At 58.0% G+C, this 27,668-nt stretch overlaps 1 protein-coding gene across 3 annotated transcripts; it reads left to right on the forward strand.

The window, feature by feature from the left end:
- Positions 1-922: 922 nt before the first annotated feature.
- SRL (sarcalumenin) lies at positions 923-27,668 on the forward strand. Of its 3 annotated transcripts, XM_065645142.1 has the most exons (8): positions 924-1,031; positions 9,555-10,739; positions 12,460-12,558; positions 13,401-13,496; positions 17,414-17,449; positions 22,111-22,227; positions 22,951-23,184; positions 23,908-27,668. In XM_065645142.1, exons 1-8 carry the CDS (start codon positions 971-973, stop codon positions 24,717-24,719), a joined length of 2,640 nt encoding a protein of 879 aa, XP_065501214.1. In that variant the 5' UTR covers positions 924-970; the 3' UTR covers positions 24,720-27,668. The 3 variants fall into 3 exon arrangements, with proteins under 3 accessions (XP_065501216.1, XP_065501214.1, XP_065501215.1); XM_065645144.1 differs by lacking the exon at positions 9,555-10,739 and having other exon boundaries at positions 923-1,031; XM_065645143.1 differs by lacking the exon at positions 17,414-17,449.

Here is a 27,668-nt window from a genome sequence, read left to right on the forward strand (position 1 = left end):
TCTGGGATAGCGGGAGGTCTGGGACTGGTTTTAGTGAGGCGGCTCAGCTTGTGGGGGGCTGGGGTCAGGCTTTGTGCCTGCCCTGTCCTGCAGATGGCACCCACGGTGCCCCAGGATGGGAGTGTCCCCATGGCTTGGGGGGGCAGCCATCTCTCCCCATGACTCTCCATGGGGTTGTGTTGGGGCTGTTGTTTTCCTCCTGGTTTGGCCCCTTCCCCAAGAAAAAGCTGCATCGTGGCCCCCCAAAAGTGAATCCTCTAGTGCTGAGGACACACCCTCCACCATGGCCAGGCTTTGGGGACAGCTCTGGGTGGCCATCCCACATGCGTGAGCATGATGGGAACTGGTGACTCTGCACCTCCAGCCACCTCCATCCCCTATGTCATGCAGCCAGTGCCATGCTGGTGGCATTGGGGACACCACCAGCATAGAGGGGACATGTCCCCTTGCCTATGGGGCGAGTGGTATCACTTGGGTTGGTGTCCCATTGTGACTCGAGGGTGCCCCAAATCAGCCCAGGATGAGGTGCCTGGGGCCACCTGCTTTAGGGACGGATGGGGGACACCACGGTGCCATGACACTTGGTTCTCCCCCTCTGTGAAATCCTGCTCCAGCCAAAAAGGAGTTGCAGGAGCTTAGGGCAGCCCAAGGACATCCACTGCCCCACACCAGCGGGATGCTGTGATGGAGCTGGTGACACCCGCATGGGCAGTGCCACCCCAGGGACCCCATGCCAGGAGGTGTCTCATGCCACCACATCCCTGACATGAGCGTTTTCCAGTGCTGCAGCACTGCCGCTGTGTCCTGTCCCCATCCCCAGGGCCCCTGGGAGCGGACAGGCGGCGGTGGCAGCATCTGTGCTGGCCGTTCCAGCAGCTGCCTGCGCTGCCCGCCCTGCCTGCCCTGCCCCGCGCCTGCTGTCGCCGTATAAATAGAGGCAGCGAGCAGCAGGGAGCTCCTGGCAGCCACCATGAAGGGCCTCAACCTGCTCTGCTGCTGCGTGGCCTCGCTCCTGCTCCTCAGCACTGCAGGTACGGCCACCCGCTGGGCTGGGGCCCCACGGGGCTGTGTGTGCTTGTGGAGCTGGGGATCCCCGTGGGGCTGTGGGTCCCCACGGGGCTGGGGGTGCCTGTGGAGCTGTGCGTCCCCACAGGGCTGGGGGTGCCCGTGGAGCTGTGGATCCCCACAGGGCTGGGGGTGCCCGTGGAGCTGTGGATCCCCACAGGGCTGGGGGTGCCCGTGGAACTGTGGATCCCCATGGGGCTGTGGGTGCTCGTGGGGCTGTGGGTGCCCGTGTGGCTGTGGGTCCCCGTGAGGCCATGGGTCCCCGTGGAGCTGTGGGTGCCTGTGGAGCTGTGGGTCTCCGTGGGGCTGCGGGTCCCCATGGGACTGTAGGTGCCCGTGGGGCTGCGGGTCCCCATGGGGCTGTGGGTCCCCATGTGGCTGCGGGTGCCCGTGGAGCTGTGCGTGCTCAAGGGGTCTGTGGGTCCCCACAGGAGTGTGGGTGCCAGTGGGGCTCTGGGCTGCCCACTGAGCCCAGCTGAGCACCCCAGGGCTGGGTGGGTGCCAGGACGAGGTGGTGGGAGTACAGTCATCTGGGCTTCCCAGTAGCTGTGCCAGGGCTGCAGAGTCACCCCAAAAATGCCCAGGGAAACAGAGCGGGTGCTGTGAGCTGGAGTGGGGGCATGGACAGGGGTCTGTGTGGGTGCAGGGGCTGTGCTGCTGCCAACACACCTGGGGTCAGTGTCACCCAAGGGTGCTGAAGTGGCTCTGTTTTGGGATGTGGGGGGCCTGCCAGGGTGCTGGGGCAGCCTGTGGTTGGAGCAGGATGGGGTGGACCGTTTGCCCTGGGGGTCATCCCCCCACCCAAGGACCTGCCAAGCAAGACAGCAATTTGAGTGACCACAGAGCCCCTTCCCCAGCCTGTCCTGTTCACCACCAAGCACCCCTGTCCCTGGCTGGGTGTCCCTCGGGGCTGCATGGTGGGGCGGCATCGCCGATACCCTTTGCTTGCCCTTGAGTTAATTTGGGCTGGTTCTCTGCCTGGCCGGGCTCTGGCAGCCGCGCTGCCGGGAGCGGGGCGGCTAAGTATGGAAACAGCCGTGTAAGGGGACACTGTGCTCCCTGCAGTCGCCCTGGCCCCCCCCGGGCCACCAGTCCCCCCCGCCCTGCGCCGCCATGGCCCCACGCACGGGCACCCGCAGCTGCCGCCTTCCAGCACCGGCACCCCTGGCCCTGCCGAGTTTTGGCCTTTTAAGGGCATCTTGGACCATTCTCGCTAATAAATGGGGTTTGGGGACAGTGACACATCCCGTCAGTGGTAGGGTGACCTCTGTGGGGCCACAGGTCAGGTTTGGGGATGGAGGAGATGGAAAGGTCTTCTACGGGCATGGCTGGTGCCACCCCAGGCTGGGCTGGTGGGCTTGTGGGACATTGAAGGCTTATCACCATGGTGGGTGACTGCTGGACCAGCTTTTGGCGAGGCTGGCATGGAGGCTGGCACGGCCTGAGCTGCGGCAGACAGAGGATGCCACGGCACTGGGCACCCCATCACCAGCACCCTGCTCAGCCACATGCCAGGATCTCCAGTCTTGGAGAAAGCTCTGGCGGCAGTAGGTGTGCTGGGATCTGCAGCCCCAGAGCTGGCTCTGAGGAGCAGCTGGAGCTCCCTGAGTCCCCACGCTCAGCGTCTCCTGCTTATTAGGAGAGACCTGTGTTTCACTCTGGTCCTGTAGGTTTGGGAAAAAGGTACAAGCAGGGGCAGACCTCCTGCACATGTTTCTGCTCCACAGGGACTGGTAGAGTTTGCACCGTGAGTTTTGCTTTCCATTTGGTCCCAAGCGGGGCTCTCAGAGCCAGGCTCCTTTGAGGTGCAGGAGATGGCTCGGAGAAAGAGTTTTCCTATTTTGGGGCCTTGTCTTCCCATTTAACTCCCCTTTGGTGAGGAGAAGGCTCCCCAGTGGGGGAAGAGGACCAGAGGAAGGGAACCCCAGTGCGGAATGATGGGTTTCATTGATGTAACACAGAGGAGTGCGGTCACTGAGGCGAGGGCAGGGTTTGGGAGGCTCCTGCTGCGCACAGGGGCACAGCTGGTTTAACCATCCTGACCTCCACCTCTGCACAGTGGGTGATCTCTGGGGTAAAGCTGCTGGTTTTTGCAGGTAATGGCTGAGCGTGGAAGTGGAAGGCCACTGCCCCACATGGCAGAGCATCTGCAGCTGGAGTTTGCTAGAGCCCAGCCAGGCTTCTGGCCGCAGTGTCCCTCCAGACAGGGAGGATGGGGACACATGGGACAGGCAAAGCTGGATCCCCCCTCCAGCTGTGATGCCCCTGGCTGAGGAAAACTGCCAGGTCCCTGAGGGTCCCCATGGCTGTCTGTGAGGGAGCAGAGTCCCCTGGGTCCCTGGCCGAGGCACTGTCCCCTCTGCCACGCACAGCAGCACTGGGACATGCTGCCAGAGCTGCAGCACCTCGAGGGTTTGGTAACACCTGGGGCTGCTGGGACCTGTCACCGTTCCTAAAGGCCAGGGGGTGGGAAAGGCCTGTGGTCAACATGGCCAGAGCTGGCAAAGCTCACCGGAGCAGCTGGGAGCCCTGGCAAAGGCCAACGCCCACCGCAGGGCTGGGCAATGGCTCCGTGCAAGGGCACTCACCTGCTGCCCCATCCCTGCCCAGGGCAAGGTCTCCTCCTTGTACTCGTACCTCGGGCAGAGACTGGCCGTCTCTTCCAGGCTAGGTGACTGTGGCGAGTCCCTGCAGCCACCAGGAATGGGCCATGGGGATGCTGGTGAGGCAGTGCCCAGCCACTGCGCTCAGCAGCTTCACTCTGGGGAGCCCTTGGCCCCCAGCAGCCATCACATATTTAGGTGGGAGGGCTACAATGGGCTGTGTCTTCATCACCTCCAAGCTGGGTGAGGAGCTGAGGAAAGCCCTGGCACGCTGGCACCCTCCTGCAGCAAGCACAGAGGGCACTAAGGCGCAGGCACAGACCTCCGCTGATGACAGCAAGTGGAGGCCACCACCCCTGAGACTCCTCATCCTGCCTCAGTCTGGGAGGTGTCACCTCGTGATGGGCTCCATCTCTGTGTTCTCATGGTGTCTTGGGGTGGTTCCCATCACCCAGGATGTGTGTCACCTACATTTCTGTCACATCCCTGGTACCTTGTCTGAAGGACACCCCATGGGCGCCCCAACTCTCCCAAAGTCTTGGCTGAGCAAAGCAAAGCAGATGTCAGGCAGGTTGGCCGCATGGTGACACTCTCTCCCATCAGCCATCCTTGGCCAGGTGTAGGTGACAGCTGGGCAGGACTGCCGGGACACCCCCCTCATGCATGGCCCTGGTGGCACAGGGGTACCAGCGGATCGCTGTGGGACAGCATGGGGCTGGGAGGGCTGCGCTGTGCCCGTGCACAACAGTTGGTGGGCTGTGCCCTTGCCATGTCCCCATGTCCCTGCTGTGCCCCTGCTCGCCGATCCGCCAGCCCCACGCAGGCGTCAGCTCCCTGCACTGGGGGCATGGGCTCACCGGGGTGTGGAAACCCCAGCTCAGCCGGTGGGTCCAAGAGTGACTGAATTGCTCATAAAATGGCCCTTCCCCAGGCGCTGCAGGAATAGCAGCGGGTGCTGGTTCCTTGGCAGGGCTCCGCCAGGCTATTTTCAGCCCGCAGGGACATTTCCCTGTAAGCGACAGCCCAAGGAAGCCAGCGAGCTCGTGTGCCGGTGGGGGCTGGCGGAGGGGCCGGGGAGTCTCCAGCCGGGCATCCTGAGCCAAACTGGGGCACTGGCAGCAGCAGCACAGCCCCAGTGCCAGCCGGGTGTGTGGCTTGTCCCTGCCTACCTCCCCGCTCATGTTAACACATCAGGAAAAAGGGCTCGGAGCCGCATGGCCCCGTCCCTGTGCTGAGCTGGGATCCCCCAACCTGATGCTGAGATGCCTGGGGCTGGGCGCTGTTGCTTGAGCACAGCTGGGCAGTGTCTCTGCCTGGACATTCCCAAGAATTTGAGGATATTGTGGGACAGTGGATCATCAGGCATTAAAATCCAGGTTGACAAGTCCAAGGGCTCTCCCTGTCCTGCCCAGGTGAGCAAGAATCCTTGGGATGACCAAAGAGGAGAGATGGGGAGTCTTCACCCAGAAAGACTCACATGCAGTGCATGGAGAATGTCCCTTGGGCCACCAAGGAAGCCCTGGGGTGGGTTAGTGAAGCCTCCCATTGCTGGAGGCTTGGGGACAGGACCAGTAGGACCTCTCAGGAGTCCCTCCTCGGGATGAAGGGGCTCCTCCAGCCCCAGCCATTGCAAAGCACTTCCCTCAGGTCCTTCAGCATCCTCCCACACTGCAGGCCCCACAAGGGACACCATGGGTAGTTGTTCCTCAACATATAATATATTTGCCTGTGCTGATACACATACTGTTTTCTTGCTGTCTGCTCACTTGCGGACCCAGATGTCTCCCAGTCAGGGAGTGGTGGCTGCTTTATCTTCCACCATCCTGATCTTTGTCTTCTGCAAGATAAGAGTTCAGGTTTTCTTCCAGATCTTAGGGAGAAAACCCTGTGGGGACACAGCAAAAAAGGCACTCTGCAGAAGTGATTCCCTGTTGCCATCTCCATGTAGAAAGCTCCGAGCCTGGTTTTAATCCCTTTGGTGCCTCTGGGATGGGACACTGTGGTTGTGTATCCTGGGATTTGTGGTGCACAAGGGTCTGAAGAACCAAGCCCATCCTCAGCCAGCCTTGTTCTCGTGTTCTCTGGGTTTCTTGAGCTGCTTTGGAATACTTTCCTCTCCCAGTCGGTGAAGGTGTTGGCCTGGCCAACTCCAAACTGGTGCTAGAGCCAGGCTCCAACCTGCGCTGGCTGTGTCAGGGCTGCCGTGTGAAATGTGGGCAATAAACCACGGGCACTTTGTCCACAGGTCTCAGTAGTGGCACCGGGCTCTGCCAGAATGGCACAGAGTGGGAAACTGAGGCAGGGAGGAGATACTGTCCTCTGCCGTGCTCCGGTTAATCACCAAGCTGCAAGGCTGGGGTGCCCAGGCCTGAGCCCAGGTTCCCCTGGCCCTACCTCCTGCCTGGGAAGGGTTACTTGCTGCAGAAAGGTCAGGCTCATGGGGCTAATCCATCTCAACTTACTTTTTCCAGAAGCCAGGCTGCTGCCTGGCAGCAGCACGGAGCATCGTAATCTCCAGGCGCTGCACCCCCTCCCCAGCAGCCCCCCGCACGGCAGCCGATGGCTGGGCAGGCGGGGACTGACCCTTGCCTGGAGCAGGACCAAGTGTCACGATGCTGCAGCGCCTTTGGGTTCAGTTTCCTTGGGGTTTTAAGGGGCTTCATCGGAACAAAGCACAGCCTTTGGGCTCCGTTCAGCCTTGCCTTTCTCTGAAAAGGAAGGCACAGATAGGTTTGGAGTGCAAACTGCCCCCAAAACCCCACTGGAAGGACAACGGGACAGCAGGACTTGCAGGAGCCAGTGGATAACTCCCCTGTGCACTGCAGGGGCCGGGATCTGGGCAGGGGAAGGGGGCGTGCGAAAAGCCATCCCTGCCGTGCTGCACATCACCGGCCCCACGCTCGGGGCTCCGATTTCTACTGGAGGGGGAGAGTGTCCCTCCCAGGGCCACCTGTGCCCATCTGTCCCTCCTAGCTGGGCCCTGGCGCCGTCCTGAGGGGCTGTCCCTCCTGGAGGACCCATTTCAGCAGCGGGGTGTTACTGTTCTACACGGTCCCATGCAAGGATGGAAGGGACATGGTGACAGGGTGATGTTCAGCCCCCAGGAGCCATCCCCATCCTTTCCACATGGGCTTTTCCCGGGTGCAAACCAGCCGTGGCATCCTGTGGCACACAGAGCCTCACCATGAGCTCTCCAACCCCACAGCTGCACCCCAGGGTGCTGTCACTGCTGGGGAAGGGGTCCCCAGGCAGCTGACAGCCCTCCCAGCCCCTGCAGACAGGCATGAGATTTGGGGTGGGCAGGGGCACCACAAGCCGGGGACCCTCTGGGAGGCCAGGTCCCCAAGGGGAGGGAGCCATGCCTCCCCTCCGATGCCCCCCAGCCACTTGGCACAATGCAGGGCATGAACAAGGGGAGCCCCGGTGTCACTTTACAACGTAGCTGTCCCCCCTCCCTCCGGGAGCCCACGGGGACCCGCAGGACAGGCCCCAGGTGCGGACGTCACCCTCGGCTGGCAGTGGGGTGACAGGCTGGGGCCAGCGGCCTGGGGGGCTGGTGCTTCTCCATTCACACTCCACCGAGCTGCCCCTTCTGATTCCCCCGTACAGTTGCTGCGCCATATTTTTAGCCTCAAGCAGGCGCATGGAGGGTGTTAAGCCCATAACCTTCGGCCCATTTCACTGCTCATCGGCCGGCCAACTGCAGATCAGCACAATTCGCCTTGTGATGGATTTGAAGACCATGTAGGGGAAACAGAAGGGAGAAGGAGGTGGAAAGGGGAGAGGGACTTTGTACAACACCTTAAAGGTCACAGGAAATAAAGCCCGTGACCAGCACACTGTCAGGGACATCCCAGTCAGAGTGTCTGGGGAATATTTCCCTTCTCCTGCAAGAGAAGGTTTATGCTGGGCACTGGGGTTGTCGTTGTGCCTGGCCATGGTGGGTGACGACCCCTCTGTTCCCCTGCATTGTGTCAGAGTGGACACACAGACCCCAGACAAAGCCCTTGGGATGCACAGTGTCTCCTCTGCCTGGCCCTGCTCTCCCCAGACCTGCCTTGACCCTCTCCAAATGCCTGCCTGAGAAGCTGTGCTCACCTCCTAGCCCTCCAGGTCACCAGCTATTTCGAGGACAAGCTGAGAATATCCTTGTCCCCATCGGCCGAGGGGACCCTCAGGAGACCCAGGCAGGTCTCCAGGCCACCAGGGCCAGGCAGGGGCACGCTGGCCCCCAGCCACTCGGGACTTTGCAGTTCAGACATAGTACGTTCCCCTTCAAGTGGCTCCCGGCAGGCTGGGCACCTTGAGGAGTTCCATGGGAAGGTGACCTGAAGGAGAGGGATGCTCCAGGGGGGAGGCAGGCAGGTGGGAGCTGCACAGGACCTGTCTCCCTCCAGCTGGGGGATTAATTTGGAGCCTGGAGTCACCTGTGAAACACATGCCAGCAAAGGACGGGGGAGGTCGGCGAGGGCAGACCGAGGGTGACCTGTGCATCCGGTTTCGGCAGGGCGAGGGCCCGCGGGATGGTGGCAGCTCCGCTGTGCCAGGCTGCAGATGAGAGTGACTGGAAATCCTGGCATGCTGAGGGACACGCCAGCCCTCCCAGCCACCTGCCACTGGCACAGCTCCTCCTCCAGTGTGAGCCCACCATTGCCACCCAAATCCCAGCTAACAGCACCACCGGCCCTGGCGCAGATACAGGTGCATCCCTGGCCATGGCAACCTGGCTTACAGTGGGCAGCATGGTCTGAGGCTGGCATCGTGCCGACTCTGGCTTGGCTCCTCCAGTGCTTGGCCACCGCGGTTCCCCATGGCTGAGCCCAGTGAGCCCCAGCGCTGTGGCTTTGCCAAGTCCGGCAAGGCCCTGCTGATGCTCTGCAGGACACATGGCCCCATGGCTCCCTGGCAAGGACATGGTGCAGGAGCCAGAGGGCTGGCAGCCTGTGCCCGGCACTGCCCATGCCCAGCGCTTCCCATGCCTGGTGCTGCCCGTTCTCCTCCCCACGACCGGGTGGAGGTGGCATTTTTTCCTGGTTGTCATCTGCTTGCCAGCTGGAGTACAAAGGAATTATTTTCCTCTGAAACGCTTCCCTGGTATGCAGGCATTAGACGTTTCGGGGGATTATTTAGACTAGCAGCAACTGTTTGTAACAGAGACAGTATAGCTGGTGATCTTTTATTTTTGGCACCCGTTGACTAATGTTAAATTGCAGTTGGAGGCCTATGGAAAATATGGATGGTTTCTTCTGGGCCACAGAACAAACTCATTGTGTCCCCGCCAGCCGTACAGCACGGCAAATGCTTTCCTAGTGAAGGGATGCTCACAATAAATAGCTCCTGAGCCCTGCTGCCAGGGTCAGGCCCTGCCTGCACTCGCCTGCCCTGCACCAAGGAGCCCCTTGCCCCTTCCTCCCTCTCACCCCATCCTCCTCCTCCCCTCACCCAGCCACCCGCCATGGCCAGCGCTGGTGACACTCTCCTGAGGGCTGGGGAACCCTTTTAACCTGCCAAGTACCCACAGCCCTTTGAGCTATGCTTTCCGTTATTCCTTTCCCCCCATTTTTTAGGGCTGCTTTGCCGCCTCCCTGCAGCGCTTTGCAGCGAGTGGCAGCCACGGCCCCAGGCAGCCATGGTGGGCGCAGCCATAGGGCCCCTGCTAGCATCTGCTCTGCCCCCCCACAAACACCTCTTTGCACCCAGCTTCTTGCAACAGGGCTAGGAAATTAAGCTGGAACTAGAGAAGGTTTAGGAAAGAGTTTAAACCTCATGGTAACAGCCACAGATCCTCCCGCAGAGCCCCTCCTGGAGCTGACGGGGGGTCAGCAGGTGCCCCAGTAGCCACGTTCTGGCGCGGGTAAGACTGACTGAGCTGTTCTCGTCATTTAGAGCGGCACAGCCCCGGCACGGACCATGTCGGCGGCGCTGCCGAAAGCCCCTTGCCGGCTGCAGAGCCCAAGCTGGAGGAGAAGGCAGCTGATGGCAGCCCTGACGAGGATAAAGATGGCAGCCCCATCAACGCCTCTTTGCCCAGTGTCATCAAAGATGGACATGGCAAGGGGGAGGAAGAGCCCGTGCCCGTGGGTGGCCCGAGCAGGGACCTGGGGCCAGGGGATGGCCAGCCAGAGGAGACCATCATGGAGAAGGGCCAGGAGGGGCCTGGAGAGCCGCAGGGCCCAGGCGATGACACCACGTTGGGTGCCCCTGAGGCAGCACATCATGAAGAGAACCACCTGCCTGCGCCACATGATGGCTTCCCTGCCCGGGAGGATGGGAAGCCCAGCACCAAGGAAGGAGCCTCTGAGGACCAGGGGCAGCCTGGGCAAGAGAAAATAGATGGGACAGGAGCAGTGTTTGCTCCAAAGAGGGGAGAGGAAGGAGGTGAACAAAGCTCAGAGGAAGATGACAAGCAGGGGGAGTCTGAGGAAGATGAACGTGGGGAGTCTGAGGAAGATGGAGGTGAGGAAGAGTCTGAGGAGGAGAGCGAGTCTAAGGAGGAGAAAGAATCTGAGGAAGATGGTGCTGGGCCAGCAGGGCCAGAGGACAGAGATGGAGGGAGTGACAAGGAAGTGGTCGATGCTTCTGGCAATAAGGGCAGTGGTGAACCAGCAGCTGCCAGCAAGAGAGAAGCCAGGGATGGCCCTGTCAGCTGCCGTCACCCACCCTGTAGGGATGCAGCAGAAGACCCACCAGCAGCAGCGGAAAACCCACCAGCAGTGGAAGACCCACCGGCAGTGGTGGAAAACCCACCAGCAGCAGAAGATCCACCAGCAGTGGCGGAAAACCCACCAGCAGCAGAAGACCCACCGGCAGTGGTGGAAAACCCACCAGCAGGGGTGGAAGACAACCCACCGGCAGCAGAAGACCCACCAACAGCAGTGGCAGACCCACCAGCAGTGGTGGAAAACCCACCAGCAGCAGAAGACCTGCCAGCAGTAGTGGAAAACCTACAAGTGGTGGAAGACCCACCAGCAGCAGAACTCTCTGCAGATGAGCCAGCGTTGGCAGAAATGGAGAGCCCACCTGGCCACAGCACCCAGCCTGCTGCCACCAAGCCCTCACGTGGCCAGATAGGTTGGAGTCTTTTCTTGTTGGTGTGCTGTAGCAGTGAGAGTGACCTACTATCAACCCCTGGCAGAGCTGAGCTTGGCACATTAAACTGCGCCTAGTGCATGGCCCTCTCCTAACGCTTGTGCTTCCCACGCCTGCCCCTAACCGCTGCACGGCTGGGCCGGCTGCGGACATGGAGGGCGCAGGCAGGAGCCCACAGACGCCTGCAATGCAGGTGCTTGTGGCAGCGATACCAAAGTTGGCAAACATTTCTCTCACTGCACTTTAAGCCCATGATTTCTCCTCTGGACTGTGGACATGGATAAGGTTTTTGTCCCCCAGGCTCCTTTCAGCACTCACAGATCAGTTAAAGGCTCTTTATCCTCCATCCTCAGGGTCCTCCAGACCACCAGCTCTCTTGGTGCAAGGGCAGGACACTGCCCAGGCTGGTGGGTCTCTTGTCCACCAGCCATTGCCTCATGGGGAAGGTGTGAAGGGGGATTCAGACTGATGAGTTGCCAAAGCACTGGCTCCAGCAGCGTTTGGTCACTGAAAGGCAGGCTAGCTAAGGAGAATAGACACCCCCCATCACAATTTCCTAGAAACGCTCGTGGGCTTTGGCCCACAGGTTGGGTAGCGACCTTCAGACCCAGCCGAGTCTTTTTCTGCTTCCGTCTGTAATGTCCCAGCTCAAAAATTTCACAATTGTGCTGAAAGGGAAACCCAGTTTGCTCTTGGTGGCTTTACTTGGCAAGTCAAAAGGTCTTCCTCAGCCTAACACTTGGGAGACATTGAGTACAGCCCCAGGATTTGGCTGTGCTCCACATGGCCCAGGTGTCCCCAGCCCAGCAAGTCACCACATATCTGTCCCCAGCCCTGTCCCCAGATCCCTCCTAAAGCCCAAACCAGCTCTCAGTATCAAAAAGCACATGGAAATGCATGGGGCCCTTGGCGTGCCAGCACCTCTGGGGCGAGGACACCTCTGTCTCCCCATTTTGGAAACACTGGGGTGCCTAGCCCAGGTGGAGGCAGACACCTCATGTTCCCAGGGCCTGGCATGGAGCCGCTCGGTCCCCGGGGCCACTCTGATCCATGGCCTCACACAGAGGGCTCCCGCCTGATGTGGGAGCAGAGTGGGGAGAAGCCGGAGGAAAAGACTCCACTGGCAAAGCAGAGGCAGCCAGTCTCTTGAGAGCCACACTGGGTCTTGCATACCCTCACATCTCTGTCTGAATGGGTCATTTTTGGGGGAGGAGGACAGAGAGGGAGAGCAGAGAGCACTCACAGTCGAGGCTTAGCCCTGGAGGAGCCGCAGCTGCGGGGGAAGCGCCGGGGCAGGCAGGGGCCCTGTCCCACAGCAGGTGCCACATGTGCTCCTGCCCTGTGCTGCACCCCAGCCCCAGGAGCCTCTTCCAGGCACGTCCTTTGCATTCTCCACGAGCACCAGCTCCTGCTTTCCCTGGGGAGACACTGTTTGCCTCCCTCGCCGGCCCCTCCTCAGGGCCAAGCAGTTGCCCACGATGTTTCCCCCAGCGGCCACAGCCCTGGCAGCCTCCAGGAGCCTTTGCAAAAGAGAAACTGCACGGCGTGCCAAAAGCAGCGGTGGCTGCTGAAGCCCGCGGTGGGTCTGTGGGCTCGAGGTGTGTGTGCTCCCCTGTTCTTTCTCCCTAGCAGTAGCTTGTGTGAACTCCCGTGCAGATTCCCTCCTCCAGCGGTAACAGATCTCCTTGCTTTTTTCCTCCAGAAGAGGTTGAAGATACCAGCGAGCCAACCAAGCGTGACCGGTCCCACTTGGAGAACACCCTCAAGCTGAACGAGGACAAGCCTGCCGATGATTTCTCAGGTGAGGGGGTCTGGGTGGCACCAAGCCATGCATGTCCTGCTCCTTCGGTCTATCCCATCCCTGTCCCTGCGGGACAGGCTCCATACCTTTCTGCTGCACCAATAGCGTGGATGGGATTTCCCTCCTCTAGAGTGTTTTGGTTTTACCCTTACTTTTTGAAGGTCCAGCGACACTATGTTTTCAATAACAGCCCTTTTGCTGTTCCTGGGTTGACATATTTCAGGTGTTTTAAAGACAGCTCTGAGGGCATACAAGAATTAGGAGGGTAGAGCGGCTGTAAACTGAAGATAACGAATCAGCCCAGTCCAGCCACACTGCTGCCCAGAGAAACTGAGGGCAACTTGCAATAAAGGGTTTGGATTTTGATTCCAATTACTTATTTGGTTTTGCTATCATAAGGCTTGTTTCTTCTGACCCCATGGGCAGTCCAGACTGCAAAGAAAGTGATGAAAGCTGCTATGGAAAAAGTTTCTTCTTTCTCCAAGCCAACAGCTTAAGGACTGTGCCATGGGTCTCTGGCACTGTGGTGAAGGGATTTCAGGTTCATGGGTGTTGAGTGCTAAACAACATTAATGAGAGATGTTCCTTCCATCAGTGGCTGGCACGTGCAAGACCAGCAGCAGATGGGGACAGTGCCCAGCAGGAAACATTAGCAGGGAGGGGCGTAAAAATGCATGACTGGGATTAGTTTGGCCAAGATTTCAGCTGTGAGCCAAGCCTCTTGGTCCACAGCTGAGTCACCCTCAAGATCTGCAGGGAATGCCCAGCAGCTTACCCAAGAGGGATCCAACCAGGGTGGTGTGGTTCACCTTTCACTCATCCACATGCTTCTGCCCTTGCAGGAGTACTGCAGCGGCTGAGGAAGATCTACCACTCCTCCATCAAGCCCCTGGAGCAGTCCTACAGATACAACGAGCTGAGGCAGCACGAGATCACAGGTAATGCCACGGGCAGCAGGGTCTCCAGCACAATCACGTTATTGACATGCAGATAACAGTGTGAAAAGCAGATCATGGAAAGGCTCGGATAGTTTTTCTAACTTCACAGCTTCCCAAGAAGGCCGTGAACATGCTGGGCTTAGAGGACGCGCCCTAGTGAACCCAGCGGCAGGCATTCCTGCATCTGCCTTAGCCCATCTGCTGTCAGGACCATCTGTGTAGGCTGAGCATTGAACCCTGCCTGCTCCGGGTCCTCCACCTGCTCAGCATCAGTGCCCTGTATCCATGCCAAGCAGAGATCATGGCCCAGGGAAAAAGGCTTGGCAAGGAGGCTTAGGACCTCTCAAGGCTGGGGTTGAGCTTCCTGGGGGTGGCTGGAGCTGGCATCCTTCCTGTTCATCCTTCCTGGGACACAGCCATGTGGGCAGGGTATTCCTCAAGCTCAGCAGCCTTCACTCATCCTGGGAGTTAGAGTTTCCACCCTTTGGCAATCACAGACACATTGGATCAGGTGAGCAGGTCCCTGTGGCCACAGTCATTGCCTTAGGCTGAGTCCAAGTAGCACGTGTCCCTCCAGAAGAGGAAAGTGCAGCACTGGTCCCAAGAAGCTGACAAACTACAGGAAGCTCTTGTGACCCGTATGACACAAGTAGCCTCATTTTCCAAGCACAGATGGCTCAAGCCCAAGTCTGAGGTCCCTGTTCACTGGGGTCACTCTCCCGTGAGCCCCTTCCCAAGCCTTGTCCTGAGACAGGGCCAGATGTCCCCTGTGCCTTGGCTGGGCAGGCAGGGGATGCTGGAGTCCCTCCTGCCTGTGTCCCAGGGCTACATGCCCACAGCAGCCTCATGAGAGGGTCCCTCCTTGTCCTGAAGTTCTGCCTCCCTCCCTGGGTTTCCAGCCTCACACACCCTGGAGCCATGCCCTCCCTGCTGGTGAGACAGGACCTAGATACACCCTCCACACAGACCTTCCTTTTGCAGCTGGGCCCCAGTCCACCAGCGCATGAGTCCCACATTTATTTGGACAAACCCCTGGGACTCATCCCCTCAGAGCAGCACTCCTGTTTTACAGGTACTCCCACTGCAGCCCAAATGCAACTCCTAAATCCACGTCAGACATTTTCTAAGCAGGCTTGAGCATCTCCATACCCAGCCAGCCCATGTCCAGCTTACAGCCAGTGGGAAGCATGGGGGACCCATGGGGCAGGAACAGGGCTGTAGAATCCTCATCACCAGTCCAGGTCCTGTCCCATCAAGACACAGAGCACCCTGGACATCATCTACCACCCACCCATTGGGGTTCTGGAGGGTGCATTTGTAGGTCTGACAAGCTGTGCCTAGATGCCTCCCAGAGCCAGCTCCATGTTCCTGCCTTTGCCTGCCTCGCTCTGTGCTCCTTGCCAGCAGCTGGGGACCACAACCCGCTTGCCATGTGAGAGGGTATCTGGGGGTCACAGCAACATGCCATGCTGCAGCCAGCATGGGAGGGGTGCCCCACAGATCATCACCCCACAGCTGCTGCCACACACCTGGTGTGCTGGCCTGTCCCCTCCCTCACACAGCCAGCACAGCACTGCCACGTGCCTGGGAGAGGAGCAGCAGGAGCAGCAGTGTCAGCACCCCGGTGCTTGTCCCTACAGCCTCTTAGATCTGGCACCATACAGTGAGGACAGCCCAGCCATGCCCTGTCCCAACTGTCTCCATCCTGGAGCTCACAAATTCAGCAACACCCTGACCTCCTCTCCAAGCTGCTGTGGTCTGTGTTGGTGGGAGTGTAAGCAAGCATCAGCATTTACTGTCAGCAAATCACAGGACACTGTTTAGGAGAATATGTGGGGTTACAGGGGCAGCTGGTGGTCTCCCAGCCTCTAATCCTCACTTTACTGTTCACTGCCAGCTGATGCAGCCTCCAGACTCAGCTCCCAGTACACAACCTGTTTCCTTGCTGAGGACACCCCACCCTGTGCTTCAGCCACCCCAGACCCAAGCAGCCACCTCCCTGCTCCATCTCAGGAGGGAGCAAGTGTTTCTCAGGCCACCGATGGCTTCTTCCCTCCCAGCTCCTGAGGAAACAAGCACCAGCCCTTGTGTTTTCCCAACCCAAGGCCCCTCTCAAACCCAGCTCCTGAGCAGAACTCACCACAGACAGCAAGACCTAGTGTTCCTCACAGCCTCACCTTGCAACACTCCATGGTCTGTTCCACTTCACCATGAGGAAGAACCATTCCTCAGGCTGACAATCCTCCAGGTCAGCTCCCAGCACACTCTGTTGTGTCCCATATGGCACCCTCCCAGCAGTGCAGATGCAATCCCAGAGCTGGTAACCCACAGTCACAGCCTCCTGGCCCCAAGGGAAGGGCACATGGACACTGCAGTGCCTACAGCCCTTGGCTCAACCATGAGAGGTCTTGCCCACACTCCCCTCAGAAATGTTTCTCCTGCTACCAGACTCCTCAAAGCACCTCTGATACCCCAATACTGGCACACACAACCCCATCCTGAAAACCTAAGGCCCAGCAGTTTGCCTTTAATACCCACAGATCCAACTTGTCCAAATCCCCTATTAGAAGTGTAATTAGAGAAACCTGCAAATTAGGTAGGGAGTTGGCCCAAGGAGCCCTTTTGACCTTACAAGGCAGGTGAGGACAGAGTGGGGCTCAGGGAGCCTTCTCACTGCTCCCTCTGCATAGTGACCCTGTCCTGCGTGGGTTCATTGCAATGGTGGTGTCCCTGCAAGCTGGGAGATGCCCCCAGGCTCTCCCCCTGTGTCCTCCTCCACGGCAGGGGAGAGGCTGGAGTGTGCAGAGTTGCCGGTTCAGCTGGCTGGGAGGAGCGGGACAGCTGGGAGAGCAGCAGGGCAGGACTGTCATGGAATATGTGTGACCTTTGGAGGTGTAAGCCAATATAGAGGGGTGCTGTTGCAAGCACCTTCACCCCTCCATTACACGGCAGCCCTCCATTTTGTCTCCCCTCCCATCAACTCTGCTTGAGTGCACCAGTCGGTGTAAGCCAAGGAGCCTCTCTGCTCCTCGCAGCTCGCAAAAACACCCGTGTAGTTGAGTGTCACCTGTCCTGGGGGAGCTGCAGCTGCCACCCTTAACCCAAGACTCTGAATTGTCAGGTTGCATCCCAGAAAACTCACCCCACACCCTCCACTTACAGCATGTTTAAGCCTGGCAGGTGCCATCTCCTTTTCCCTGCCTGCCACCCTCCCGCGTCTCCGCTCTGCCATCCCACGTGGGTGCAGGCACATTCCAGCTGGGTCTGTCTGTGTGCCTGGCCACAGCACAGCCACCCTGGAGGGACTGTCTCTAGCTCAGGGGTGAGGGACTCTCCCAGTCTGGTGATGGGAAGCTTGCTGTGAAGTCATGCCAGTCTGTGGTGCATGCTGGTGACCCTAATTACTGTATATGTGCCAATTAACAAGTGTCCCTGTGTAGGGAATGACCTCCCAGTGGCTATCACCAGTCACTCTAGGGCTGGATATGGATAACCACACTGCTGGGGTGGTCAGGACACTTGTTGGGATTCGTTGCTGTCCTAACCACGGCTTGTTGGGCTCCATTTGCTTGGTGAACATTGCTGGGGAAGGCAATAACTCTGCTGAGTGGGGCAGGAGGGCTGGGGTGCTGCCTCAGATGCAGCAGCTCTCCTGGGGCTGCTCCCCCAAACCCCATCCCCAGTGTGCCGGGCAGACTGGGGTTTGGTGCTTGTCCTGGTAGCTGTGGGTGTTGTTGCTCACGGACTGTAACTCCTTCTCTGCTGCTGGGAATGGTGGCCATCTCTGGCTTTTCCTGCCCACAAGAAGGCCAGGGCCAGTCTTGAGCTCCCTCCTCCGCCTGGGCCAGATCCAGGCAGCCGCGTCCCTTCTTCGACTCACGGTACCTTTTCTCTCTCCCCGTGTCCCCTGCTAACAGCTTACCCCGGACGCACCCTGGGCTCCTCCGCCACAGGTTGGTATTGCTGCCTGCTGCCTGCATGCTGCCAGCGCTGCCTAAGCTCTTCGCTGGCCTCCAGCTTTCCTGTTCACCTGCCCCAACAAGACCACACTGCCCAAGCACCAAGCAGACCCGTTATCGGTGTTCCATGGCACTTGCGGGAGCCATTGTCCCCAGCCCTGCCAGAGCTTGGCACGCGTGTCACTGCACTTGTCTGTCCCAGGCCTGACTGTGCATCTCCACCTCACCCAGGCTTTGACACCTTTCCTTCTCGGGTTAATCCTCAAGAGATTGCATATTCCTGAAGCAATGGTTCAAAGGTGTTTGAGGTGGACCTGTGGGTTGAACTACCACCCATGGCATGAACTGGAGGAGCCCAGCAGATAACCCACTCTGCAGGGGAGCTCTTCCCACCCTTCACCCTCCTACATGAAGAAACTTTCCCAAATGTCCACCCTTGATCCCCCCTGGATGCATTTTAAGCCGATGAGCCCGCAGCAGCTGTCCCAGTAACACAGGCTGGCCCCTGTGCGGTGGCCTCAGCCCCCTGGGGAGCCAGAGCTGGCTCCTGTCCCTGCCGGTCCCGCTCGGGGTGTGCTGCCAGCCCCCCCTGGAGAAGCAGGAGATGGGAGATCAGCCAAGAAGCACCAGCCAACTCCCATCTCTTCCCCTGGGTCCGGTGCTGGGCCATGGGGACGATGTCCCTGCTGAGATATAAGGCAGGGAAATCCCATTTTCTGGCTCTTATGTCCTACCCCATGGCCCCACTGCCGGATCCTGCAGAAATGGGTTTGTCTGCACCCCTGTCCCGGATGCAGTAGAGCCCTACCAGTGCCTGGAGAGCCTGTGGCTCTGTGTCGTGCCAGCGTGCCAGCAGCAGAGAGGGTTGTAGATAAATATAGCATATTTCGATAGCTGTCTTATCTGCATCTCTAGCTGCAGGCGCACAGACGCGTGCGTGCGTGCTGCTTGCGTGGGCGTACGTGCGCGGGGAGCAGGGCGCGGAGGCAGGCGCAGGCAATCTGCAGCCACGTGTGGCTTGTCCCTCCGTCTGCGGGCACACGTGCTGTGAGGATACTTGTGGCTTTCCGTGAGCAATTCGGCCACCCCTCCGAGGGCTGCGGAGCAGTTCATCTGTGCTGTAGGCAGAGGGGCTGGCAGTGTTTGGGGTACAGGAGTGGGGTGGCAGCGTGGGCAGTGTTGGGAGAGTCTCCCCGGGTGTTTTGGCCTTCCTGGGTGGTGTGAGGGCAGAGCAAGACCTTAGTGCCTGTGGCTCAGTCTGAACAAGGAGAGCTGCGTCCTCCACTTCGTGTAGCATCCTCGGCACAGACTTGCACAATGTGGGGTGAGCTGACACCAGGCACTTCTGCTGGGCTTGAGGACAAGGAGGGAGAAGACCCAGCCCAGGGTTAATCCCAGCCCCAGAGCAGCAGTCCTCAAACCCAAGGACGGCAGTCCTCAAACCCAAGGATAGCCTGGTGCTGCAAGCAACATGGAAAAACCTTCCAAGAAGCCACTGCTCTGGGAAAAAAAAGCCTTTTTGGGCATTCAGATTGCTCCTACTCCCAGAACTGAACAGTCCAAGACAAATGAAGGCTCTGCAGAGGGAGACATGACCTTCCTGGCCTTGTTTGCCTGGTGCTTTGCCAGATCACAGCATGTTCTTTACCCTGAAAACCTGGCAGCTTAGAGAAGCTGTATTTTAGGCTGCTGTGTTTTAAGCAGGACCACAGATGAAGGGGTGTAAGGTCTGAGGACCCTCCTGCTCACAGGCAGGGCCTGATCACGCACCAGCATGCAACTGCTTCAGTGAACACCACTGGGACATGCCTGGCTTGGGCCGGGATGAGCTTGAGCTGGGATGAGCTTGATCAGAGACGGGTTTGAGCCGGGAGTGAGTCAGGCTGGGCTGGGAGCAAGCAGCCACAGGGTGGCTGGAGAGAGCTGCTGTGATGGAGCCACTGCCATCCCTGCCCTGCAGCCGGCAAGGTCTGGCTCTTTTCTCCAGCCCGACCACCAAGGTGACGCACAGGGGTGCTGAACAGACATAGTGGGGGGGACGTAACAGGGACAGATGTCAGGCCAGCACCCTCCTGGGTGGGAGATGCTCTCTGCTCTCCCAGTCCCTGGGCAGGAGCAAGAATGACCCGTGCGTGGCCTCACACCCTTGGAGCTGCTCTGTTACCTGGAGTGCTGCAAGGAGCCAGTGTCTGGTGCCAGCTCCCAAAGCAAGGAGTGGAGATGGGCTCGATGACATGCTGGTGACCTGGCTGGGGGGCTGCCTGCATCCCTGCCCACCTCGGCACAGTGGGGCAAAGGCGGGGACATGCAACAGAGCCGGGGCACATGGGCTGCCTGTGTTCACACGGCCACGCCTGGCCAGGAACGTGTTATGAAAGAGCACGCGGGGACCCGCCTCAAACCTCTGGCACAACATCACAGGGGATAATAATAATAATAATCCAAAACCCAATTAAAGCCAGCAAGTGAACAGAGCAGCAATGATAGAGTGGCGCAGAGGAATGATTAGTAATGAAAATCCAAGTTTCAACATTTGTTTTTGTCCTGCATGAGAAGAAAACTTTGGATCCCTGCAGCTTGCAGGCAGGGAGCAGGCAGCGAGCAGGGCCATCCCCGAGTTTGGATGTGGCCACCCTCCTTTGGGGAGGAGGGTTGAGCTGCATGGACACAGCTATGCCCCATGGAGAGATGTCCCCAGCCCATTCCCTTCGCCAGCAGTGATATGGTGGCCCTGCGATGGGCAGGTGCAGGCAGGAGGCGGCCGACATGTCCTGCCTGACTCCTGCACCCATGGTTGGATGTGTTCGGTGCAGAGCTGACATGCAGTGCCCTCCAGCACCCTCAGGAGCAGGAGCTCAGCACCACATGGGCTCTGCAGCTGCCCTGCCTTGGAGATGGATCCCCAGCTTGCTGGAAAGCTGCCGGTTCCTGCGTGGGCAGCAGCCATGGAGCAGCGGGGTCTCTCAGCCACCGCAGGGAAAACAGCTCTGGCTTAGGACTGGGGCCCAGGAGAGGGTGCCGAGGGCAGCGCGGGTCCCTCAAGGGCATCTCCTTGCCGTGGGGAAGGCTCAGCTCTGGCTATGGGACAGCAGCTCCAGCTCCTCCCGTGGCTCCCAGCCCCTCCCATGGATGGATTCCTGCTGGCAGCGGGACAGACCCGCTCCCACCCTGAGCGCAGGATGGGGATGAGGAAGGTTACCACTAATGAGAACTCTCTCATCCAATTTTTACTTCCATTTCTGGCCTGACTTGGGCTCGAGCTGACCAGCAGGCTGCTGGCTCTCCTGAGCACATCTTCAGGGCTGGCACAGCCCAGGGGCTCCTATGGCTCTGCCAGGTGCCTGCCACGAGTCCTGCTTGAGCAGGGATGGCTCCCGGGGCAGTGGCTCTGAGTGTCCGGGGACCTCTGAGTTCCCAGACCGATTGCGTGGCATCAGGACAAGTCCTTACGGGCCACCACCAAGCTGGTGAAGGATTTAGAAAGTAATTTGGTTTGTTCAGCCTGGAGAAGAGGAGACTGAGGGGAGACCTCATGGCGGCTACAGCTTCCTCACAAGGGGAGGAGGAGGGACAGACGCTGATCTCTTCTCGTTGGCGACCAGTGACAGAACCCGAGGGAATGGCAGGAAGATTCGCCAGGGGAGGTTTAGGTTGGACATGAGGAAAAGGTTCTTCACCCAGAGGGTGCTGGAGCACTGGAACAGGCTCCCCAGGGAGGTGTCACAGCCCCAAGCCTGACAGTGTTCAAGAAGCAATTAGACAATGCCCTCAGACACATGGTGTGAATTTTGGGTGTGAATTTGTCCTATGCAGGGACAGGTGTTGGACTTGATGATCCTTGTGGGTCCCTTCCAACTCAGGACATTCTATGATTCCATGATCACCAGCCTCTTTGAGCCCCTTAGCAAACTGCAGGACTTGAAGAGTGTGGGATGGGGACTGTACTTCATTCTCCTCCTGCCTTTCCCCAAGCCCAGCACAGGGCTGTTTGCCCAGCCTGCCCTCCCCACACCGGGATGGAGCCTCCCACCCAGCCCACACATAGGCAGGGATGCTCTGCCTGACCGGGAGCCACGGCCCAGGGGCAGATCCCTGCCAGGGTATGGTGGAAATGCAATGCAGGCAGCCGGCCTAAGGCTCGCATCGTGCTTACCCAGCACCGTAGCATAGTATTGCTCCTTAAACCATGCAGCTCTTTTTGCATGAGGCATTTGCCTGGTTGTGGCATGGCCACCTCCTTCGCATGTCCCATGCTTTGTGGCAGGTGCCTTCAAACAACACTTCCCCCAGCAGCCAGCCCCAGACTCACTCCAGCTAAACCAGAACAGAACCGAGACAAGATTTAAAAGACCTTCAGGTCCTCCTGTGCTCTGAGAAAGGCTCAACCTCAAAGAAGGTCAGAGAAGGTTCGCTCTTGCTGCAGCGAGGTGGGGTGTCCCGCAGAGCATGGTGACATCCTGCTCCTGCAGACACTGGGGCCTGTCGCTGGGCAATGCCTTGGCTCGCGAATGGCTGGTGGCCCCAAAAGGGTGGCTGTTTCCCCGGCAGCGCCGCCGGGCCGCTCAGATGGGATGCTCATTACAGCCGGGAGTTAATCGTGTGGCGGCGACAGCTATTGTTTCTTCACTTCCTCTTGTTATTTCCCCTCTCCGCAGATGGGGAGATCACTTCCAAGCCAATGGTGCTATTCCTGGGACCATGGAGCGTCGGCAAATCCTCCATGATAAACTACCTCCTCGGGCTGGATGACACTCCCTACCAGCTCTACACAGGTACCATGCTCACCCCTCCTTCCCGGCTCTGCCCAGGGCGTGCTGGCACCCACATTTCTGCGTCCGTGCGCTCAGCAATTCCCAGCCACGTCTATTCCATCCTGCCATTACGATCTGGTCTGTGCCACCTGGCGGCGGTGCCATAGGAGGGAGAGGTTCCCCACCGTGGCCCAGGGCCTGTCCCCCCTCCCCGGGGAGACGGTGGGCATCTCACCCAACAGCATCCCCATCCCAGAGCATCCCCATCCCGCAGCACAGGGCTCACTGCTTCCAACCCTGACCACGAGAGCAGCAGTCACATCGCAAGGGCAACTCACTCTTGTCTTCTCCCCTTCCTTCCTCATGTGGAGCTAATTAATTCACCCTCCCCGGAGAGCAGTCATTCCCCTTCCCTCCTCCCTGCTCCCAAGGATGCCATCTCACAGCTGAGTGCAGCTGCCCATGGCCAGCTCTGCACCAGGGAGATGAGGGCTCCCGGGAGGTAGTTCTCCAGGACACCTTGTGCAGTCAGATCACTTCCAGAACAATCTGACCGACAGCCCTGCTAGCATTTTCTCAAGAGGTTTGGCAAGAGTTTCATGGCCCTGCTGCTTGCCTTCCCCCAGCATCTCTTGGCAAGTGAGCGATGCTCCTGAGCTCCCCGGCTAGTCCCAGGCCAGCCCTGTCATGTCCATTGCCCAGCATGGATTTCAAAGCTCTGCTGGTCCTCTTGTTGCTGGGCAGGGGCAGAACCCACCACCTCCGAATTCACTGTCATCATGCACGGCCCCAAGCTGAAGACCATCGAGGGCATCGTGATGGCTGCCGACAGTGCCCGCTCCTTCTCGCCCCTGGAGAAGTTCGGGCAGAACTTCTTGGAGAAGTTGATAGGGATTGAGGTGCCCCACAAACTGCTGGAGCGAGTCACCTTCGTGGATACACCGGGCATCATTGAAAACCGCAAGCAGCAAGAACGAGGTAGGAGTTTACTGGGTTCATCTAAGGGACTCTAGAGAAGAGCCATAGGCTAACAAAGGGGTCTTGCATTAGATCGAATGGCCGCCCATAGCTATGGCAGCAGCAGCTGAGACCTGAGGAACATACCTAAGTATCACCAACTAGAGCAGCTGTTTCTGCTGTTTGGAGGTGTGGCAGATAGGCATTTTGGCAAAGTGTTTCCTGGGGACTCCTTGGGCTGATGAATCTCTGCCTCAGCTTAGCATTTAATGCCTTGTTTGTCACCCCTGGAGCCAGCTTTGCCAATGGCTGGTGCTATAGCAGGACCTAGAGAAGCACCAGTCCGTCCTCACAGCACCTGGGATGCCAGGACAGATCAGAAGGGCTTCTTGACCCATTTGGTGCCCACTGGAGGAAAGCAATGGTGTGGCCAATATCTGCTCAGAGCAGCAGTGGGAATCTGGCCAGCAGCAAGGAGAAGGAAGGTTTGGAGGTGAGGCTGAGGGAGACACGTAGTTGCAGGCCCAGACACACAGGGATGGGTTTTCATGCCAAGAAACTCTCAAGTGTTTTCAGCACGAGAAACAGGTTCTGGGCTGCATGGGAAGTCAGCCGTGTCCCACACCCTGTCCAAACCAGACAGGGTGTGAGGCATGGCAGGATCAAGCTTTATCTGTCCCTTGACCTGAAAGGACTAATCCTATGCTGGCTATTTCTGCTGGATTTCTCTTTCCTCTCCTCAAGGTTACCCATTCAACGACGTGTGCCAGTGGTTCATTGACAGAGCTGATCTCATCTTCGTTGTTTTTGACCCTACAAAGCTAGATGTGGGCTTAGAGTTGGAGATGCTGTTTCGCCAGCTGAAGGGTCGTGAGTCTCAGATTCGAATAATCTTGAACAAAGCTGACAGTCTGGCTACCCAGGAGCTCATGAGGGTCTACGGTGCCTTATTCTGGAGCCTGGCTCCTCTCATCAACGTCACGGAGCCACCCAGGGTGTACGTTAGCTCCTTCTGGCCCCACGAGTACCATCCGGATACCCACAAAGACCTGTTTCTCAAAGAAGAGATATCACTCCTGGAAGATCTCAACCAGGTGATTGAGAACAGGATGGAAAATAAGATTGCCTTCATACGCCAACACGCCATCCGGGTGCGCATCCACGCCCTTTTGGTCGATCGCTATCTACAGACCTACAAGGACAAAATGACCTTCTTTAGCGATGGAGAACTGGTGTTCAGGGACATTGTGGAAGATCCTGACAAGTTCTTTATCTTTAAGTCCATTCTGGCAAAGACCAATGTCAGCAAATTTGATCTCCCCAACCGCGAGGCTTACAAGGACTTCTTTGGAATCAACCCCATCACCAGTTTTAAGCTGCTGTCTCAGCAGTGTTCCTACATGGGAGGGTGTTTCCTAGAGAAGATCGAGAAGGCCATCACTCGTGAGCTTCCCGATCTCTTGGGAAGCATCGGCTTGGGGAAGAAGCCCAACGTTCTCTCCTGTGACATCACTGGCTGTGGTGAAACCCCAAAGAATCGCTACAGGAAACCCTAAGGTGTTCTGTAATACAACCATCCACGTGTTCCTACTGGTGAATGAGCTTATGTCTTATCTGTCCAAGAAGCCGTGGTTTGTTAACCCTTTGAGTGCCACACTGGCAGAGGCTACTGTACGATGAGGACTTTGAGTCATTGACGTCGATGGCAGGGGAAGATGGGTGGGCATAAGAAAGAGAATAAAAACTGTGAATTCCTGTCATTTTATCTTTGTTCTTTCAAGTAGAAGGCAATGTTTAAGCTGTAAGTATGAGCAATGCACCGTGAGCTAGAACTGTAGCTGCTTTTTCACTGGTGCCAAAAGTGCGCAAACAGGAATTTCAGCCTCTGCATCCCCAAAGCTGTCAGGGAAGGAGAATGGGGGCACGGTGTGAGAGCACAGGGGAGACCGGTGACACTAACCAGGGCATCACCAGGAGCCCCAGTAAAAAGTGCTGGGCAAGGAAAGTGAGGCCAGGTCCCAGCTGTTTTCAGACACAAACATCCTATGAATCTCTGCAAATATTGATCTTGTTTTTCTTTCCAAGACTTTTAGGTCGCCTGGTGAGTTCGCCTTTCACTTAACAGCTGAGTTGAAATTCTGCAGCCTTCACCTGCGTGTTCGCCTTAAGAAGGGGCTTTTGCAGGATCATTTGTAGTTCCAGACAGGTAGCTGTGGTGGGATTTGCAACTCCATGTCAGAGGAAGAAGTGGGCTAGAAAGAAGCTGCCAGCAGTGGCTGAGCTGTGCTGGAGGAGGAGGGCCCGCACCCCAAATCACACGTTCCCTCAAGGGGCTGTGAGCAGGTTTTGCTCTCCCTGGGCCAGCAGAGGGACAGGCACTTGGTGCTTGCGTGTGCCATTAACCTCAAAAACCTGTGCTGGTGAGTCAAACCTGTGAATCAGCAGGGATCCCAGGGTTAAGGGTTTGGCAGTTTGATGTTGTTCAAGTTGCTGTTTCTTCAGTCAGAGCCCCACGGTTTTGTGCTCTGTGGAAGAAGGCAGGTCACCAGCCATATCCTTTTTGCCCATCTGCTGATCTCTTCTCCTCAGGACAATCCAGGCAGGCTTTTGTGGCTTGTTTGCCAAACTTTCCCCATTTTAGCCACTTATTGGCTCATGTCTGCATGCCAGCGCTTAGTCCTGGGAGGAGAAGGGGTATTGCTTTGGAAGTACCCAAACAGGGCAAGGTTCTCCATGGACAGCCGACCTTTAAACCTGTCAGTGAAAGCCAGAGGTTTAGGAGTGGCCTCATCGCTTGGCCCTCACGGCCAGCACAGCTGGCTGCCAAGCCAAGCACGAATCAGCCAAGAGGCAGATGTTGGACTGGATGGAGACTGGCGCCTTGAAGCCCACTGGTGACCTGCTGAACGTCCTTTCTCCTTCGTCCTGCCAAATGACCGCAGCTAGCGCTGCTCTCCAGGGAACCTCTGGAGCAGAGGGACTTAGCTTTGACAGGAACAAGAAGACGTGGATGTGCCAGCTGAGACAAGAAAAAGGCAAAAGGAACGAAAGAGGGAAAGAGAAATCTGGGAGTGAAGGCTCTGTTGTGATGGGAAAGCTGTGAAGGGCATCACCCATTGTCTCCACGTGCCCAACGGGACATAGGCTAGGGCAGAAGGTCCATGGGAGCTCCACGTCCCCCGGCACTGAGGCCAGGCACTGTGAAGAAGGGGTTGCCTCAAGTCCAGGTGAGTTTGGGGGGACACCAACCCAGGAACTTCCATGCTCCTTGCCCCTGCTTCAACATAGGACTCTGCCTTCGAACTAATGAAGACAAGACTCAGATTTACATCCAAACATGGGAGGGGGCATGGCTTGTGCAGAGGGATTTTGTCCGCAGCACAGCGAGGACCAGAGGTATGAGTGAAAGCGAGCAGAGTGTCAGGGAAAGCAGCAGCCAGAGCAGCCTGGAGAGGAGTGATATGCTTGTGAGTCAGTGCCATGAGGTCTCAAACCTGCCTCAGAGCTGCTGCCCCGCTCCGCTGCTGTTCCTTCTTCCTTCTTGTCCGTGATCCTGTTGTTCATTGGCATCCCGCTCTGCCTCATCCACTCCTCCTCGCCTCTCACTCCTCCGCTGGGTTGGTCTGCACAGTTTTCTTAAGAGATAATGGAATAGAAACACTGACAGAAATGTGCTAATATTGTCACTGTCCCTGTCATCATGGTCTGTGTCACTGTCATGGCAAGCAAAGGCCATCAAACATCTCTATTTGCAAGTGCTGTGTTGTGCCATCTCTTTCGTTGCTGCCCTGTCAAGCTTGTGGGCTCTGGGGAACGCAGGGAAAGGGCCCCCATCCCAGGAAGGAGCCGTAACTCTCCCTTATGGCCTTGAACCCAAAGGCACCATCGCTCTGCTCTCAGGCTGCTCCCATCATTTGCCCATCCCTTCCCTGTTTTCCACTTCTTTTACTTTACTCTCCAGCTCCTTGCCTTCTGTCCTTCCTTTCTCTTCCTTTCAGCACCTGCATGCCCTGGACCCCATGTCCTGGATGGGCTCCTCTGTGATGGCCATAACCTTTTTTCCTCCCCCAATATTGTATGTTAAGGTTCTGTTTCCAAAGCAATAGCAGCGGTTGTCTGAAGCCGAGGCTGTTTTCTGCTCCCTGTGACACACACGCTGCCTCGGGGAGATGCTGACACCGAGATGTTTTCTCTCCCATGGATCCAAGTGGCCGTTAGTCCCAAGAGGATTGTGGTCCCCTGCCCAGCTCTCTCCGAGCTTTCTTAAGAGAGCTCTGGGAATCTGGGGGTGGAAACAGGGAGCAGAGAGACCTTTTCACTTTGCCAAGAAACCCCAAGCCCCCACATCTGTGGTGCTGGGGAGTGAGTGTCTCATCCAAGAGCATTGCAAGAGCGGGGGAGCTGGGACACAGGCCCACATAGATGCCCATGATCATGTGCATTGGGATAAAACCGTCAGCTTGAACATCGTCTTGTCTAATAAAACCTGGTATTTTTCAAACACA

The sequence above is a fragment of the Caloenas nicobarica genome, chromosome 14 (assembly GCF_036013445.1).
Source record: "Caloenas nicobarica isolate bCalNic1 chromosome 14, bCalNic1.hap1, whole genome shotgun sequence".
Classification (NCBI taxonomy): Eukaryota; Metazoa; Chordata; class Aves; order Columbiformes; family Columbidae; genus Caloenas; species Caloenas nicobarica.